The sequence below is a fragment of the Tachyglossus aculeatus genome, chromosome 5, assembly GCF_015852505.1.
Source record: "Tachyglossus aculeatus isolate mTacAcu1 chromosome 5, mTacAcu1.pri, whole genome shotgun sequence".
NCBI lineage: Eukaryota > Metazoa > Chordata > Mammalia > Monotremata > Tachyglossidae > Tachyglossus > Tachyglossus aculeatus.
This window is the reverse complement of record NC_052070.1, coordinates 58,258,639-58,275,397: the sequence shown is the minus strand read 5'-3', so window position 1 is coordinate 58,275,397 and position 16,759 is coordinate 58,258,639. Positions and strand designations below refer to the sequence as shown.

The window sequence follows — 16,759 nt, the reverse complement described above, 5'->3', positions numbered from 1 at the left end:
CAGAGCCTGGTTTCCTGCTGGTGCTTCATTTCTAAAGCCCGGGGTAAGAAGTCTTAAAAATGTTGGTTTCAAATGTCAGACAACAAGGAAATCAAAGAAAAGCTTGCCCCATCCTTGGGTTCATTTCAAGGGCTTCTATCCCAGAATTGCATTACAGATTTCAATATGGAGTAATGATTCTCTTCTTTCCCCTGACCCTCCTTCCTCTTTCCTCCACCCTGCTTCTCGCCCCTGAAAAGGTTTTTGCAGGGACTCGTGTACCAGGTACAGCCAGGGCTCTGATCTTCATCCTATCTCTCTTTTACCCATCCCATCCCCTGTTCTGGAATAATGGCGAGGGGAGAATAAAGATCTACAAAGCTTTGCTTCTCTTTATCATCATTAGTAACACAGGCTAAATGAGAAGCTGCCACTTGTCTGCTGTGTGACCTCGGGCAAGCCACTTCACTTCTCTGGGCCTCATCTGTTAGCAGATGAGGTTACCTTCTAGACTGTGAGCCCACTGTTGGGTAGGGACCGTCTCTATATGTTGCCAACTTGGACTTCCCAAGTGCTTAGTACAGTGCTCTGCACACAGTAAGCGCTCAATAAATACGACTGAATGAATGAATCTGTGAAAGGGGGATGGAGACTGCGAGCCCCATGTGGGGCATGGACTGTGTCCAACCTGATTAGCTTTTGTGTACATCAGGGTTTTATAGAGTGCCTGGCACACAGTGAGCGCTTAACAAATAAAAAAAAAATCATCAGAGGAGGTTCTTAGGTTGAGGGCACACCATTTCACGGCACTGCCATGTAGCTTTATAGAGTGCCTGGCACATAGTGAGTGCTTAACAAATTAAAAAAAAATCATCATAGGAGGTTCTTAGGTTGAGGGCACACCATTTCACAGCACTGCCATGTAGCATTGTTCTGGGCACTCCAAATTGTAGGAATGGGTCCGTGCACGCGTAATGGTGTTAAAGATGATGGCTGTGCCAAATTTCCTAGCACACTTATAATAATGACAATACTAATGACTGTAGTATTTGAAATCTACCAATCACTGTGCTAAGCCCAGAGCAAGATACAAGGTAATCCAATCAGACCCAGTCCCACACAGTCTAAGTAGGAGGGAAAATAGACTGAATCCTCATTTTACAGATGAGGAAACCGAAGCCCAGAGAAGTAAAGTGAGTTGCCCAAGGTCCCACAACAGGCACGTGGCAGAGCCAGGCCCCCCGGCCCTCTGGCTCCCAGGCTCTTGCTCTTTCCAAGAGGGCATGCCATCTTCCAAGAAGTTTGCCCAAGGCCCACAGATGTGGCAACAAACACACAGATGCGGGAAGTCCTGCTCTGTAGCCAGATTGTCTGGAAAAGATTACAAGTTTTGGGCTAGCAAACTTTCTCCCCCCTCCCGACCTACCAGTGAATGAACTGAATGTTGTAAGAAAGCCTATTCCCAGAGATTATCCAGTGCAGTGATTCCCTAATTTTGGTGTCTTCTCCCCATTCCGAATAGCTCCTACATGATGTGACTTTCAGCATCAGAGGCTTTCATTGAGACCTGCTGTGTGCCAAGTATTTTCCTGGGCACGCGGGAAGCATACCATCTGTCCTCAGCTGTACAGACTATGGGGACAGGCTAGTGGAGCAAATGGCCAAATGTGCAATAAGCAAAATAGGTGGAAACGGCCCAAAGGACACCTTAGAAAGGAGATAATAAAGAGACATAAACTTAAGTGCTGAAGTAGTTCATGGGTGAGCTGGATGAGGAAATTGGGGAATTAGGAAGTACAGAACTAACCTGTGCTGGGCAACAGTGGCACGGGGGAGACCCGAGGGCAGAAACTCAAGGTTACTGTGTGGAAGGCGGCAATGGTAAACCACTTCTGTATTTTTACCCGGAAAACTCTAAGGATACACTACCAGGATGATTGCAGATAGAGAGTGGGAGGTTCTGGGAGAGATGTGTCCATGGCGTCATTATGGGTCGGAGACGACTCGACAGAGTCAAGGCAAGACAGGCTTCATGGAGGAGGTGTTTCCACCATTTGCAAATCCCTCAAACTGCTCTGAAGTCCTTGAACTCAGGAAGCCTCCCCCCACCCCCGGCCTCCCATCAAGCTGGCTTAGGATCAGGTACCCGATGAGCCTTTGCCGGAGTGTGTGTTTTTTGTCTTTTTGCTATTTATGGTATCTGTTAAGCACTTACTATGTGCCAGGCACTGTGCTGAGCGCTGAAGTTAGATACAAGCTAATCAGGTTGTACACAGTCTCTGTTCTACATAGGGCTCACAGTCTTAATCCCCATTTTACAGGTGAGGGAACTGAAGCCCAGAGAGGTCAAGTGACTTGCCCAAGATCACACAGCAGACGTGGCAGAGTCAGGATTAGAACTCGAGTCTTCTGTCTCCCAGGCCCGTGCGCTATCCACTAGGCCAGGCTGCTATGGGACAGTCCAGGATACGGGGTTCAGGTGACCGTCCAGAACTCCCTCATGTAGTTGGGTGTGCTTCCTAAATTGGTTCATTCAACCACATTTATTGAGTGCTTACTGTGTGCACTTACTTTTAGACTGTGAGCCCACTGTTGGGTAGGGACTGTCCCTATATGTTGCCAACTTGTACTTCCCAAGCGCTTAGTACAGTGCTCTGCACACAGTAAGCGCTCAATAAATACGATTGATTGATTGATTGCAAAGCACTGTTCTCGGCGCTTGAGCACTGTACTAAGCGCTTGTTAGCGAGGAGTGCCAATCCGGCAGCTGGTTTACTAAAAGGCAGGGGAATCTCTCCCATCTCATTCTTTTCTGCGCTTTGGCTGTTGGCACCATTTGTGCCAGGCTTGTGGTAAGCAGACCAATGATAGTCTGTCAGAAAGTTTCCCCGGGCCCAGCTTCTAGGCACTGCAACCCTAAAAATGCCACCCGGCCCCGGGACCTGACCAAAGGAGCCCCGGCGGACCGAGGCGAGACAAGGAAAAATTGACCCGAGTGGAAAGGAGGCGGGAGGGCCGACCGAGACGCTCGACATTGTGCATTAAATTAGACTGGTAGGTGACTCACAGAGCAATTAGTAATGAATGGCTACTAGATGGAAAAGCCTCTCGGGCACGGATTGAATTAAAGCCTAGGTTAGGCAGATTGAAAAAAGAGAGTGTGTGTACACGCTCCCACACGTGAACACTCGTATTTGTTCCCTGCTGCTTCCTTCCCCTTCAACCTTCTCCCTTCGGAAAAAAACCAGAGCCTGAAAGAAAGCTGAGGACACTGGAACAAGCAATGATATATATGTAGGTTTGTTGCCCACAAGGGAAATGAAGAAGGGAATGCAGGTTTTATACCATGGTGACTCTAAAGATCCTGCAATACTAGGCTAAGGGACTCCTTGAAAATTCCTTATTGTTCTCTGCTTCCTCCTCCCCCCTCCCCTCTTTTTTAATACTTGTTTCTTTTCCCTGAGCTTGCCGCTCTGAGCCCCACCTGCAAGAATTAACGAGTAAGCCTTCTACTTACAGACCCTTTTTAATTCCTTCTCTGAGGTTAAATGCTTTCCTGATGTGGCCCAGTCCGTTTGGAAAAGCTCGGCCAGCGTCTGCGCTTGAGAAGGAGGAAAGCTGGTTTTCATTACATCAAAGGAGCCTGGGTTGGTGGGTGGGAAAAGCTTCCCTGGTAATGTGCTGTGTGGAGTTTCCGAGGATGGTGAATCAAATTGGCCACTTGGGACTAAACCGTGTGTTTGGCGGTGGATGTGAGGGAACGAGTATCACTTAGATTATGCAGGACTCACTTTGAAGGCAAAGCTACCCAAGCACCGTCAGGGGAAAAAGGGGTCAGTGTATTCCTCGTGGTGACTGCGCTGAGGGAAAGTTTTTAGTCAAAAACAAAAGTTTTCAAGAATCTGACTTCCTTGCCTGCAGATATTCAGAAGCCTTGGATCCCGACCGACTCTGAACCATTAATAAAGACACCGTTTCCGTGGTTCGGAGACCTGGGTCTTGGGCGTACTGCTGCTGAGCTCCCAACCTTTTCTTTTAAAGGTATTTGTTAAGTGCTTACTATGTGCCAGGCACTGTCCTAAGCACTGGGGAAGATACTGTAAGCCCCGTATGGAACGGAGCCTGTGTCCAACTCGATTGGCTTTTATCCGTCCCAGCACTTAATACATTCATTCATTCAGTCAGTCATATTTATTGATCGCTTATTGTGTGCAGAGCACTGTACTAAGCGCTTGGGAAGTACAAGTTGGCAACATATAGAGGCGGTCCCTACCCAACAACGGGCTCACAGTCTAGAAGGGAGAGACAGACAACAAAACAAAGCGTATTAACAAAATAAAATAAATAGGATAGTAACTATGTACAAGTAAAATAAATAGAGTAGTAAATCTGTACAAACATATATACAGGTGTTGTGGGGAGGGGAAGGAGAAAGTGGGGGCTCAGTGTGGGAAGGCCTCCTGGAGGAGGTGAGCTCTCAGTAGGGCTTTGAAGGGAGGAAGAGAGCTAGCTTGGCGGATGTGTGGAGGGAGGGCATTCCAGGCCCGGGGGATGACGTGGGCCGGGGGTCGATGGCGGGACGGGCGAGAACGAGGCCTAACGGTGAGGAGGTGAGCGGCAGAGGAGCGGAGGGTGCGGGCTGGGCTGGAGAAGAAAAGAAGGGAGGTGAGGTAGGAGGGGGCAAGGGGATGGACAGCCTTGAAGCCGAGGATGAGGAGTTTCTGCCTGATGTGTAGGTTGACTGGTAGCCACTGGAGATTTTTGAGGAGGGGGGTAACATGCCCAGAGCGTTTCTGCACAAAGATGATCCGGACAGCGGCGTGAAGTATAGACTGAAGTGGGGAGAGACAGGAGGATGGGAGATCAGAGAGGAAGCTGGTGCAGTAATCCAGTCGGGGTAGGATGAGGGATTGAACCAGCAGGGTAGCGGTTTGGATGGAGAGGAAAGGGCGGATCTTGGCGATGTTGCGGAGGTGAGAGCGGCAGTTTTTGGTGACGGATTGGATGTGAGGGGTGAACGAGAGAATACAGTGCCTGGCACAGAGTAAGCGCTGAAATACCACAATTATTATTATTATTACAAGCTAATCAGGTTGGACACAGGCCACGTCCCACATGGGGCTCCCAGTGTCCCATGTTTACTTGGCTGGATTTGTTGAAACATTCTCCTTTGTCTCTTCTGCCTCCGCCAGGTCACCATGGAGCAACAAGTATGACCCGCCTTTGGAAGATGGGGCCATGCCGTCCGCTCGCCTTCGGAAACTGGAGGTGGAAGCCAACAATGCCTTTGACCAGTACCGAGACCTGTGAGTTCAAACTTGGTCTGTCTTGGATGGAAATCTTCACCCCTGTCCCTTCATCTCCTTAAGGGTCACGAAATTAGCAGTCAGTGAAACAGATGGAGCGATCCTGCTCTTTGAGCACTGTGCCTTCTTCTCAATCAGAGGAATACCACTATGGTTGTCCTTTCGGCTGAATGCAGCAGAAACTGAACAATTATAATCCCTGTGGTCTTTGTTCAGCAGTTACTATATGCCAAGTAATGTTCTAAAGGCCAGGGTATCAGGTTGGACAGTCTCTGTCCCACATGGAGCTCACGGTCATAAAATGGGAGGGAAAATGGGTGTGGAACCCTCTTCTTAGAGATGAGGAAACTGAGGCTCAGAGAAGTGAAGTGACTTGCCCAACGTCACCCAGCAGGCAGGTGGTGAGGCAGGATTAGAACCCCGGTGCTCTGTCTCCCAGGGCTCTTTCCACTAGATCGTGATGAATTACTAGCTCGCTAGCTGAAGAGATCACCAAGTGTTCACCTGGACTGATTGGCATTCTCGCTGCTCAGTCATTTACAGAGATTGGTGTTAAGTTTGTTTTGTGGTTTGGTCTTTAGTCTCCTTACCCCTGATCTCTTCTTAATTTTTTGATGCACCGAGCCAAGACTTCCCAGGCAGGGGCGCATAGTCCCTTTCAAAATCAGAAGCAAACCATTAAGGAATAAACTTCACTGGGGGTCTCCCATATGCTGTTAATGTTAAAAGAGATAGTGTACGTTGAAGGATTTTAGGGCCGAAAGGGAGAAAAGGTTGTTCTGTCGATTACTTCTGAGAACCGTCTTTCTTTGAGAGTTCCAGCGGGGCATCCAAAGGGCCTCCAGTGTGTAGACGACCTTCCCCATCTCTCAAACCTGTGACCTTCAGCAACGTCCTCAACTCCTCCCTCTCTTTTAACCCCCCTGTTTTGTCTATCATCAAATCCTGTCGATTCTTCCACCGCAACACCTCCAGAATCCACCTCTTCCCCCTCCGTCCCAACTGCCAGCACATCAATCCAGTCACGTGTCACATCGCCCAATTGTCGTCCCGCGTCCGCTTTTTCACCCATCTCCCTGCCTGTGGAAAAAGCTCTCCACTAAGCACTTGGAAGGACACAATCCACACCCTCCCAAAGCTCACAATCTAACAGGATATTAATTCCCTTTTCTATATAAGCCAAAGATCACCTCTTCTAAAGTATGGGCTTAATATCAGTCAGGCGCTTAGTATAGTGCTCTGCACACAGTAAGTGCTTAATAAATACGACTGACTGAATGAATCAATCGTTGGTATTTGTTAATAACTTATAATCATAATTATTGTATTTCTTAAGTGCTTATTATGTGCCAAGCGCTGTTCTAAGCCCTAGGGGTACACTCAAAACCATGGGAAGCAGCGTGGCTCAGTGGAAAGAGCCCGGACTTTGGAGTCAGACGTCATGGGTTCAAATCCCGGCTCCGCCAATCGTCAGCTGTGTGACTTTGGGCAAGTCACTTAACTTCTCTGTGCCTCAGTTCCCTCATCTGTAAAATGGGGATTAAGACTGTGAGCCCCACATGGGACAACCTGATCACCTTGTATCCCCCCAGCGCTTAGAACAGTGCTTTGCACATAGTAAGCGCTTAACAAATACCATCATTATTATTATTATTAAAACGATAATAATGATGATAATAATTTTGGTATTTGTTAAGTTCTTACTGTATGCCAGCCACTGTAGTGGGAACCCAGCCCCTGTCCCACTTGGGGCTCACAGTCTTTAAAATCCCTATTTTACAGATGAGGTCACTGAGGCCCAGACTTGCCCAACATCACCCACAGACAAATGGTAGGGCCGGGATTCGAACCCAGGTCCTTCCTACACTCTATGCACGAGGCCACACCTAGATTGTAAGATCGCTCACTCATTCAGTCATTCGTCTCTATCGAGCGCTTACTGTATGCAGAGCACTTGGGGGCAGGTAATGCGTCTAGCTCGTTGTGTTATTTTCTCCCAGGCTCCTAGTACAGTGTTGTGCACAAAACACTCACAGTAGAGTGCTGTTATCAATTTGGACCCGATCCCTGTCCTGCGTGGAGCTCACAGGTAGGGGAGAAGGAGGAGTTAATCCCCATTTAACAGATGAGGAAACTGAGACCCAGAGACATTAGAAGACTTGCCCAAGGTCACACAGCAGACAAATGGCAGAGCCGGGATGAGAACCCAGATCCTCCGACTCTCAGGCGCATGCTCTTTTTTTTTTTAATGGCATTTATTAAGCACTTACTATGTGCAAAGCACTGTTCTGAGCGCTGGGGTGGTTACAAGGTGACGATCAGATTGTCCCACGGGGGGCTCGCAGTCTTAATCCCCATTTTACAGCTGAGGTAACTTAGGCACAGAGAAGTGAAGCGACTTGCCCAAAGTCACACAGCTGACAATTGGCGGAGCTGGGATTTGAACCCATGACCTCTGACTCCAAAGCCCCTTCTCTTCCCACTAGGCCACACTGCTTCTGTTTATTGAGCACCTACCGTGTGCCTTCTAGACTGTGAGCCCGTTGGTGGGTAGGGACCGTCTCTATATGTTGCCGGCTTGTACTTCCCAAGCGCTTAGTTAGTGCTCTGCACACAGTAAGCGCTCAGTAAATGTAATGGAATGAATGAATGAATGCAGAGCGCTGTATTATGCTCTTGGGAGAGTACAACAGAGTTGGCAGCCACGTCCCCGGCCCACAATGGACGTAATCTAAAGCGAAAGACTCGATGTCCCTCGAGACTGTCTCTTCTCTACTACTGATGAGATTCTCATGTTCACATCCGCGTGTCCCTTTTTTTTTTCCACTTAAACCCCATCTCCATTCAGATCTGGTCATCAAACACCTCATAACCCACTCGGTCACGAAGCCCAGAATTGTGTTTCTGCCTCTAAAAACTTTTCAAAGCTAAATCACAAGCAGAGTTTATATAGTCCTCGAGTTAGCCGGTAGGACTCTTGAACCCAGCCCATTAGTCAACAGAATACCAGCTGTGTTTAAATTTTTCAAAGGAGAAGAATCCAAATACTGATGAACAGTCCGTGCTAGGAAATAACCGCACGTTATTGCAGTTCATGCAGTTGAAATGTATTTTCTAGATAAACTCAATTCTCCCCGAGTGGTTAAGGATGGCGAAGAGGATTTACGGGAGGAATAGGGGCCAACTAGTTAATCCGCTCTTCAGAAACCCTGACCTTTTAAGTTTAAATATAGGGGGGAAGGCCAATAAGCATGATGAAAATTAGGTTAGGATTCAGTATTAGGACTGGATCTGTACAAGGAAAGGAACATTGGTGTTAATCTAAATCACGTGAAAATGGGTTAAGTGTTCGCAACCACCTGGATTGGTCTGGCTCTGTTGGAGGTAGTTTATAAGAGTTTTATACAAATGTCATTTGTAAAAACAGATTAACTCCATGTAGAGATTTTGTTTAGGTTGTTACTCACCTGTGATGATGATGATGATTTTTGTATTAAGCATTTATTATGTGCCAGGCACTGTACTAAGCACTGTACTGGACACAACCTAATCAGGTTGAGTCTCACACAGAGCTTATAGTCATAATCCCCGTTTGGCAGATGAGGCAACTGAGGCACAGAGAAGGAAAATGACTTGCCTGTAGTCTCACAGCAGACTAACAATTTAAACGATTTCACGTGTAAAAACAGATTAACTCCGTGTAGAGATTTTTTTTTAGGTTGTTACCCACTTGCGATGATGATGATGATTTTTGTATTAAGCATTTATTATGTGCCAGGCACTGTAGTAAGCACTGTACCGGACACCACCTAGTCAGGATGGGTCTCACACAGGGCTCACGGTCATAATCCCCGTCTTGCAGATGAGGCAGCTGAGGCACAGAGAAGGAAAATGACTTGCCCAGGGTCACACAGCAGACTTAGTAACTACTCCTAACAATTTAAACTGGACTTGACTTTTTTCTGATCACCCAGGTATTGTAGAGGATTATTTGAGTTTTAAATGCACTGATGAAGTGTTCTAATGCAAGATGGTGACCCTTTAGTATGTCGAAACCTGGACTGGATCGATCCTCAGTCAGACCCAATTTAGCATTGCTTATTTTTGTGGCCTGAAATGTTAGTTTGAAACTTTCCCTTGTTAGAAGCCTCCGGGGTCTAAAGTGAGTACTGGAGAGATTAATTCTGTTTGAGTTTCGGGGGGTTTGGGGTTTTGTTTTTTCTTCCTCAGGAGACTCAGGTTGCTGTGTGATAGTGTGACAGGATGGAATTTGGATCTGAAGTTACAGAGCTCTCCATTGCAAAATGAAAATGTTGACTCTGTGATTTTAACAAATGGCCATCACGAAAGAATACATTGTTAGAAGACATTTCATCCAGCATCACATCTTTTTCATGTCAGCCATCCGAAATTACTCTGGGCCGTTAAATGCTGACACGCCGAGCCGTTGGACAAGATAAGAGAGGCTGTGAGGACAGGTCTAGTGACAGGGTTAGTGAGAGACGGCAAGTTCTCTCGGAAGACTCACCGGAAAGAGGAAAAAGAACGCTGAAAAGTTCGTGACTTGAGTAGGACAAAAATGCTTTTGTGCACAGGAGGAATTCAGAAATGGGGCTTGGGGGTAGGGCTCGGTCAGCGAAGAGTGGTCATTCATTCATTCAGTCGTATTGAGCGCTTACTGTGCACTGTTCTAAGCGCTTGGGAAGTACAAGTTGGCAACATCTAGAGACGGTCCCTACCCAACAGCGGGCTCACAGTCTAGAGGGGTGAGAGAGAAAACAAAACAAAACATATTAACAAAATAAAATAGAGTAATAAATATGTACAAACATATATACATATATACAGGTGCTGAGGGGAGGGGAAGGAGCTAAGGCGGGGGGATGGGGAGGGAGAGGAAGGAGTGGCGGTCCGTCTGGGAAGGCCTCCTGGAGGAGGTGAGCTCGGAAGAGAGCTAGCTTGGCGGATGTGCGGAGGGAGGGCATCCCAGGCTAGGGCGAGGACGTGGGCCAGGGGTCGACAGCGGGACAAGCGAGAACGAGGCACAGTGAGGAGATTAGCGGCAGAGGAGCGGAGGGTGCGGGCTGGGCTGGAGAAGGAGAGAAGGCAGGTGAGGTAGGAGGGGGCGAGGGGATGGACAGCCTTGAAGCCCATGGGGAGGAGTTTCTGCCTGATGCGTAGGTTGATTGGTAGCCACTGGAGATTTTTGAGTGTTCTCGTAGTTGGAGTTGTTCGTCCCACTCCAGAGTAGATTTGGCCAAAAATTGGGTGGCTAGGGCAGGAGTGGAACAGAGGACCACTGACCGTCATTGGTCCGTCCTTTGGTTTTCTTCTTGTGGTTCTCAAGTGGTCCTGCCTTTGTGGTTTGGGGTTTTTTGATGTTGTTGTTGTTGTTGAGACTGTTATAACAGTCTGTGCTTTTTCCCTTCCCTTCCTTTTCTCTCCCCTCCCTCCCCCCACCCGCCCTTTCGCCAGTGACAGAACTATATATCTACATCATGTACATTATGGGTTCAGTAGTACGTGCTGGAAAGGAGACAACCATCTCTTCAACTGTCTACCCTTTCCTCCTGCTAGAGCCCACCTTGCTCTCTTGGCTTCTTCCAAGCCAAACTCCTATTTGTACCTCATTTTCCTTCTCCAGTCTCCTCCCCATGGCATGGAATGGTCTCTCCCAAGTGCTTCTTGTAGTGCTTAGCACTCAGGAAAAACCATTTGATTGATTGGTTTAAAGTATCATCTTTGGAATTGGCCTACACAGGTGCCAAACTCAGGATTTCTTCACATTTTTGCCGTGCTTCATCTACTACAGTTTGGTGGTTTCTGCGAGCAGCAATTTTTCTCATAAAACCGTCGACTGTCAAGGAACACTAAAGTGTTGTATCGTTTGGGGATCAGAGACTTGAAAGAAACTGTAACTCTAGCGTGGCTTTTCTTCAGGAAAATTATCCTGTCCGTGAAAGAGGAGCCCGGAGTTTGGATGTGCCCAAATCTCCTCATCTTTTGTCAGTTGAGTGCTGATTCGCCCTGCTCCTTCGTTTGTAGCCTAAACCGGGGACCCTGTTATTTTGGTCACTTTTCTCTGTGGCAGCCCCCCTCAATCAGAAGGCAGTGGGTTTGAGGGGGGCTGCCACAGAGAAAAGTGACCAAAATAACAGGCAATAACCAAAAGGCAGTGGGTTCTAATCCTGGCTCCACCGTGACAGGTGGGTTTACTTCATTCTAAGCAGTATATGCACCAAGCAAGTCTGATGTCCACCCCCCCGGGGCCTGTTAACTTCTATCCTCTATTCTACCTGAGTACTTTGGCTTTGTAGAGGCATCATAATTAGAAACCCACAGGGTAATAAATATAGTCACTAGGGAAGGGAGTGGGCTTTTCAAACTCCGGGTTTGAAAAGCAAAGTGTGTGAATCCCGGGTGCAGATTTATTCTTGGTTTTGTCACCAGAAGAATGTCAACCTATTCCACCTCTTCCCAAGCGTTTTATGACTGGATGAAAGCTGTAAGAAGTTGATGAGGTGGATTAATACCGTTCCGTTTGGGGAGAGGGCAGGGAAGTGATAGGCCAGAGTGTAATGAGGAGGGTGAAGAGAGTCTGCTTGAACCTGCCAGGTGTGTATTTATCCCTGTTCCTCACACGTGTCTTTTCCCCTGTTAACATTCTCTCTTTTAAGCATTCATCACCTACCTTTTCTGTTATCATCAGAGGAAGAAGAGTTTGATGGTCACTTTTTTCTCCCCCTCTCTAAAAGAAGGCGTATCAAGGAACTGTTGAGAGTGTGTCCCCGTCAGCCCTGATTTTCATATTTGAAGAGTCAGTTTGCAGACAGGCTGTGCTGAAAATTCCTGTAGGATGAAAGACCCATTTAGAACAGAGATAAGCCCTAGGAGGCTGCGAAACCGTCCCGAATCTCATCACTTTCTCCCCGTACATCCAGGCTGCTGTGGATTTTTTAGCTTCCCAGGGCCCAGTTGATGGGGCCTGTTGTGTCCTCCCAGTGAACCCTCCTGGCCTGGGGAGGGGGACGGGGTGTCACAGAGTGTAGAATCCAGGAGAAAGGCTGGCACAGAGGACTCATGTTCGTCACCACTCGGGTTAGGAAGGAAGACCAGTTTGGGTTTGGTAAACTGTGATTCCAGTAGACCCAAAGCCACATCAGTTGGGTAGAGTGATCCATCTCGTTTAGAAGAGGCTCCGGGGTAGTCAGAATCAAGGTTTTGGGAAACCACTGGCTGGGTCACTTGAACCCCAAGATGAACTCTTTAATTTTGAAGCCCCCAAGGCAAACCCAGACCTCTCCCAGCTAGGAAGTTCTGCGTCAGAGGCTTGCCGCGGAGGCCCTGACTCCCCGGGGCTGCCTGCGGCCAGATGCTCTGAACCGAACGGGGCCGGCCTAGCTTTCTTCCGAAGATGATTGCTCCCATCTGCCCCGGACATCTACCCCATATGCTGCGATTCTTGGCTTTCGGCTCTGCCCCGATAGTGCTTTCAGACATGCGGTTGCAATTTATTGGCTTTCTTGGTTAATTTTAGTGGGTGTGCAATCGATTGAAATCAAAGCTTAACGAGGGCCAGAGCCTTCGGGGCGGAGGTGAGAGGGGGATGGGGAACATTATTGTGCGTTCGTTTTCGCTTGGGTCCGAGAGAATCTTCAAAAGCTTTAATTAGCTTCTCTAATCAGCCCTAGAGGCCTGGAAAGAGAGGCTTGCAAAAGGAAGCTGGGTTGGCCTTCCTCGGTGACGTCTGCTCCCTTCCCACTCAGGCGGCATTTGAACTCGTGAGCTGGCTTGGTGGGGGGGTGGGAGGGATGCTGCTCCTCTCTGTTAATTAATCAATCAATAGTATTTATTGAACAGTAACTGTGTACAGAGTACTGTACTATACTTACTATATAGTAATATTAATGATAATCGTGGTATTTACTATATGACATGACCCCTACTGAAAGCTCCCTTCCTCCAGGAGACCTTCCCAGACTAAGCCCCCTTTTTTCCCTTGCTCCCCCTCTCTGTTGCCCCGACCCCCCTCCCCGCCCCACAGCACTTGTTTATATATGTGCATATTTATAATTATAATTCTATTTATTTTTATTAATGATGTGTATAGATCTATAATTCTGTTTATTTATAATGAAGATACTGATGCCTGTTTACTTGTTCTGATGTCTGTCTCCCCTCCTTCTAGACTTTGAGCCTGTTGAGGGCGGGGATTTTCTCTATTTGTTGCTGAATTGTACTTCCCAAGCGCTTAGTACAGTGCTCTGCACACAGTAAGCACTCAGTAAATACGATTGAATGAATGAATGAAATGAATGAATGACAGGCACTGTCATAAGTGCTGGGGTGGATACAAGCAAGTCGGGTTGGCCAGAGTCCCTGTCCCACATGGGGTTCAGTCTTAATCCCCATTTTACACGAGGGAACTGAGGTGAAGTGACTTGTCCAAGGCCACACAGTAGACAAGTGGTGATGCCAGGTTTAGAACCCATGACCCTCTGACTGCCAGCCCAGTGCTCTATCCAATAGAATTAGCGGACACGAATCCTGCCCTCATGGATCCCTTATTCCTCCCACCCCTCTGCAATTTTAGAAACCTTGTCTAAGCCTTTCTCACTGTTCTTCCTCATTGCTTTCTTAGTGGGCTCTTGGATAAGGCTGAGCCCTTTTTTTATTAGTCTCCAAAGGGACACTTAAAATGCTAGGCCCGGCCCAGGGGGGCCTGTGACCCCCATCCCCTTTGAGTTGAATGGATCGGGTCTCTCTTCCTTTCCTTAAGCCCATTTTTCCATTTCAGGGTTTTGGGGTTATAGAAACTTTGGCACAGGGGCTTGAGTGCAGCTGCCCACGCATGGATCTTCCCCAAGATCAATCAAGCAATTGGTGGTATTGATTGAGCACTTACTCTGTGCAGAACACTGTTCTGAGTACTTGGAAGAGTACACTGCTGTGAATTTGGTAGATCTCTGATCTCTGCCCAGAATGGTATTTCAGTCTAGAGAACTAAAAGGTCATAGAGGAGCTTAACTCCCAGCAGCCTCATAGCCATCCCCCAGAACCGAGTCTGGACCTGTATATATGTATATATGTTTGTACATATTTAATACTCTATTTATTTATTTTGCTTGTACATATCTATTCTATTTATTTTATTTTGTTAGTATGTTTGGTTTTGTTCTCTGTCTCCCCCTTCTAGACGGTGAGCCTGCTGTTGGGTAGGGACCGTCTCTATATGTTGCCAACTTGTACTTCCCAAGTGCTTAGTACAGTGCTCTGCACACAGTAAGCGCTCAATAAATACGATTGATTGATTGACCCCCTTCTGGTTCATATTAGACATGGAGGACTGGGCCGGAAGTATGGACCGTCCAGTCCATACTGCACCCTGCTGCCGGGATCATTTTTCCTCAAAGAGCATTCAGTCCTCATCTCCCCACGCCTCAGAAACCTCCAGTGGTTTCCAGTCTGTGTCCACAATAAAGTACCTTTTATGATGATTTTATTTTGTTAATATGTTTTGTTGCCTGTCTCCCCCTTCTAGACTGTGAGCCCGCTGTTGGGTAGGGACCGTCTCTATATGTTGCCAACTTGGGCTTCCCAAGCGCTTAGTACAGTGCTCTGCACACAGTAAGCGCTCAATAAATATGATTGAGTGAATGAATAAAGAGAAACTCCTTACCTTTAAGGCTTTAAGGCACTCAATCAGTTGTCCCCTTCCTGCCAGCACTCAGAACAGTGCTTGGCACATAGTAAGCGCTTAACAAATGCCATCATTAGTATTATTACCTAACTTTGCAAGTCCCTCACCCTAATCCAGCCCACACACTTTGCTCCTCCAACACAAACCTGCTCACTGGACCTCGATCTCATCCATCTGGCCAGCAGCCTCTTGCCCATATCCACCTCTGGCCTGACTGTGAGCCCACTGTTGGGTAGGGACTGTCTCTATATGTTGCCAACTTGTACTTCCCAAGCGCTTAGTACAGTGCTCTGCACACAGTAAGCGCTCAATAAATACGATTGATTGATTGATTGGAACTTTTTCCCTCTTCATAGTTGGCAGACCACCACACTCCCCACTTTCAAAAGCCTCCTGAAGTCACACCTCCTCACAGAGGCCCTCCATGATTCACCCCTCATTTCCCCAGCTCTGTACCCTTCCTTCTCTCCTGCGTACGCACTCAGATCTGTACTCCTTAAACACTTCGATTCTCTCCCCACTCCAGCCCCTAATAATAATAATGAAGGTATTTGTTAAGCACGTACTCTGGGCCAAGCACCGTTCTAAACGCCGAGGTAGATGCAAGGTAATCGGCTTCTCCCACGTGAGGCTCACGGTTTTAATCCCCATTTTGCAGATCCGGTTATTGAGGCACAGAGAAGTTGGGACTTAGCATGGCTCAGTGGAAAGAGCCCGGGCTTTAGAGTGAGAGGTCATGGGTCCACTTGTCAGCTGTGTGACTTTGGGGAAGTCATTTCACTTCTCTGGGCCTCAGTGACCTCATCTGTAAAATGGGGATGAAGACTGTGAGCCCCTTGTGACCTCCCCAGTGCTTTGCACATCGTAAGCGCTTTATATGTGCCATTATTATTATTCAATTTGTACTTCCCGAGCGCTTAGTACAGTGCTCTGCACACAGTAAGCGCTCAATAAATACGATTGATGGTGACTTGCCTGAAGTCACACAGCCGACAAGTGGCGGAGCCGGGATTAGAACCCATGACCCCTGACTCCCAAGCCCGGGCTCCTTCTATCTTTTATCTTTAAAGACGCGGTGATTCCACAACTACTTTCTCAAGTATTTGCTACCAAGGAATAGCCTCGATAAAGGCAAGGGAGCAGGTAATAAAGTACAGAATATTACGTCTGATATGCCTCAGTAGTTAAACCTCAGGCGTGGGAATCAAGAGGACCTGGGTTCTAATCCCAGCTCCAACACCGGTCTGCTGTGTGACTTTGGGCAAACCACTTCACCTCTCTGTGCCTCAGTTTCCTCATGCGCAAAATAGCGTTTAAGGCTGTAAGCCCCGTGTGGTCAAGCGCTTAGTACAGCACTCTGCACACAGTAAGCTCTCAATAAATATGATTAAATGAATGTGGGACACGGACTGTGTCCAACTTTTTAAGCTTGTATCTACCCCAGTGCTTAGTAGAGTGCCTGGCACATAGTAAGTGCTTAACAAATGCCATATTGAGAAAAAAAAGGGTATGATGAATATTTTTATGTGTGACTAGAATTGTTGCTTCTTCGGGCGTGTGTCAGAAAGGGGCCTTGGGAACACGGAAGACCCAGTGCTATATTTCCAGCTCTCCAAGCAAACTAGGCAACTGGAAGGTGGCAGGAAAGTGTGCCGTTGAGTGCCCAAACTAAAGCTACAAAACAGGCTCGCACTCAGTTCCCTTTCTTTGCCCTTCCCCTCCCCAGGAGGGAATCGGGGTTTCTGTCAGCTACCAGGTTCTTCAGGGGAGTTAT

General features: G+C 47.6%; 1 protein-coding gene across 2 annotated transcripts in view; it reads left to right on the top strand.

Annotated features, from left to right (window-relative positions):
* Nucleotides 1-16,759, top strand: part of CAPZB (capping actin protein of muscle Z-line subunit beta) — a 143,861-nt gene that overhangs the window by 76,122 nt on the left and 50,980 nt on the right. For both annotated transcript variants that reach the window (XM_038746437.1, XM_038746436.1), the window contains exon 3: nt 5,172-5,285. In XM_038746437.1, coding sequence (XP_038602365.1) covers nt 5,172-5,285 — 114 coding nt within the window. The remainder of the gene's footprint in view (nt 1-5,171; nt 5,286-16,759) is intronic.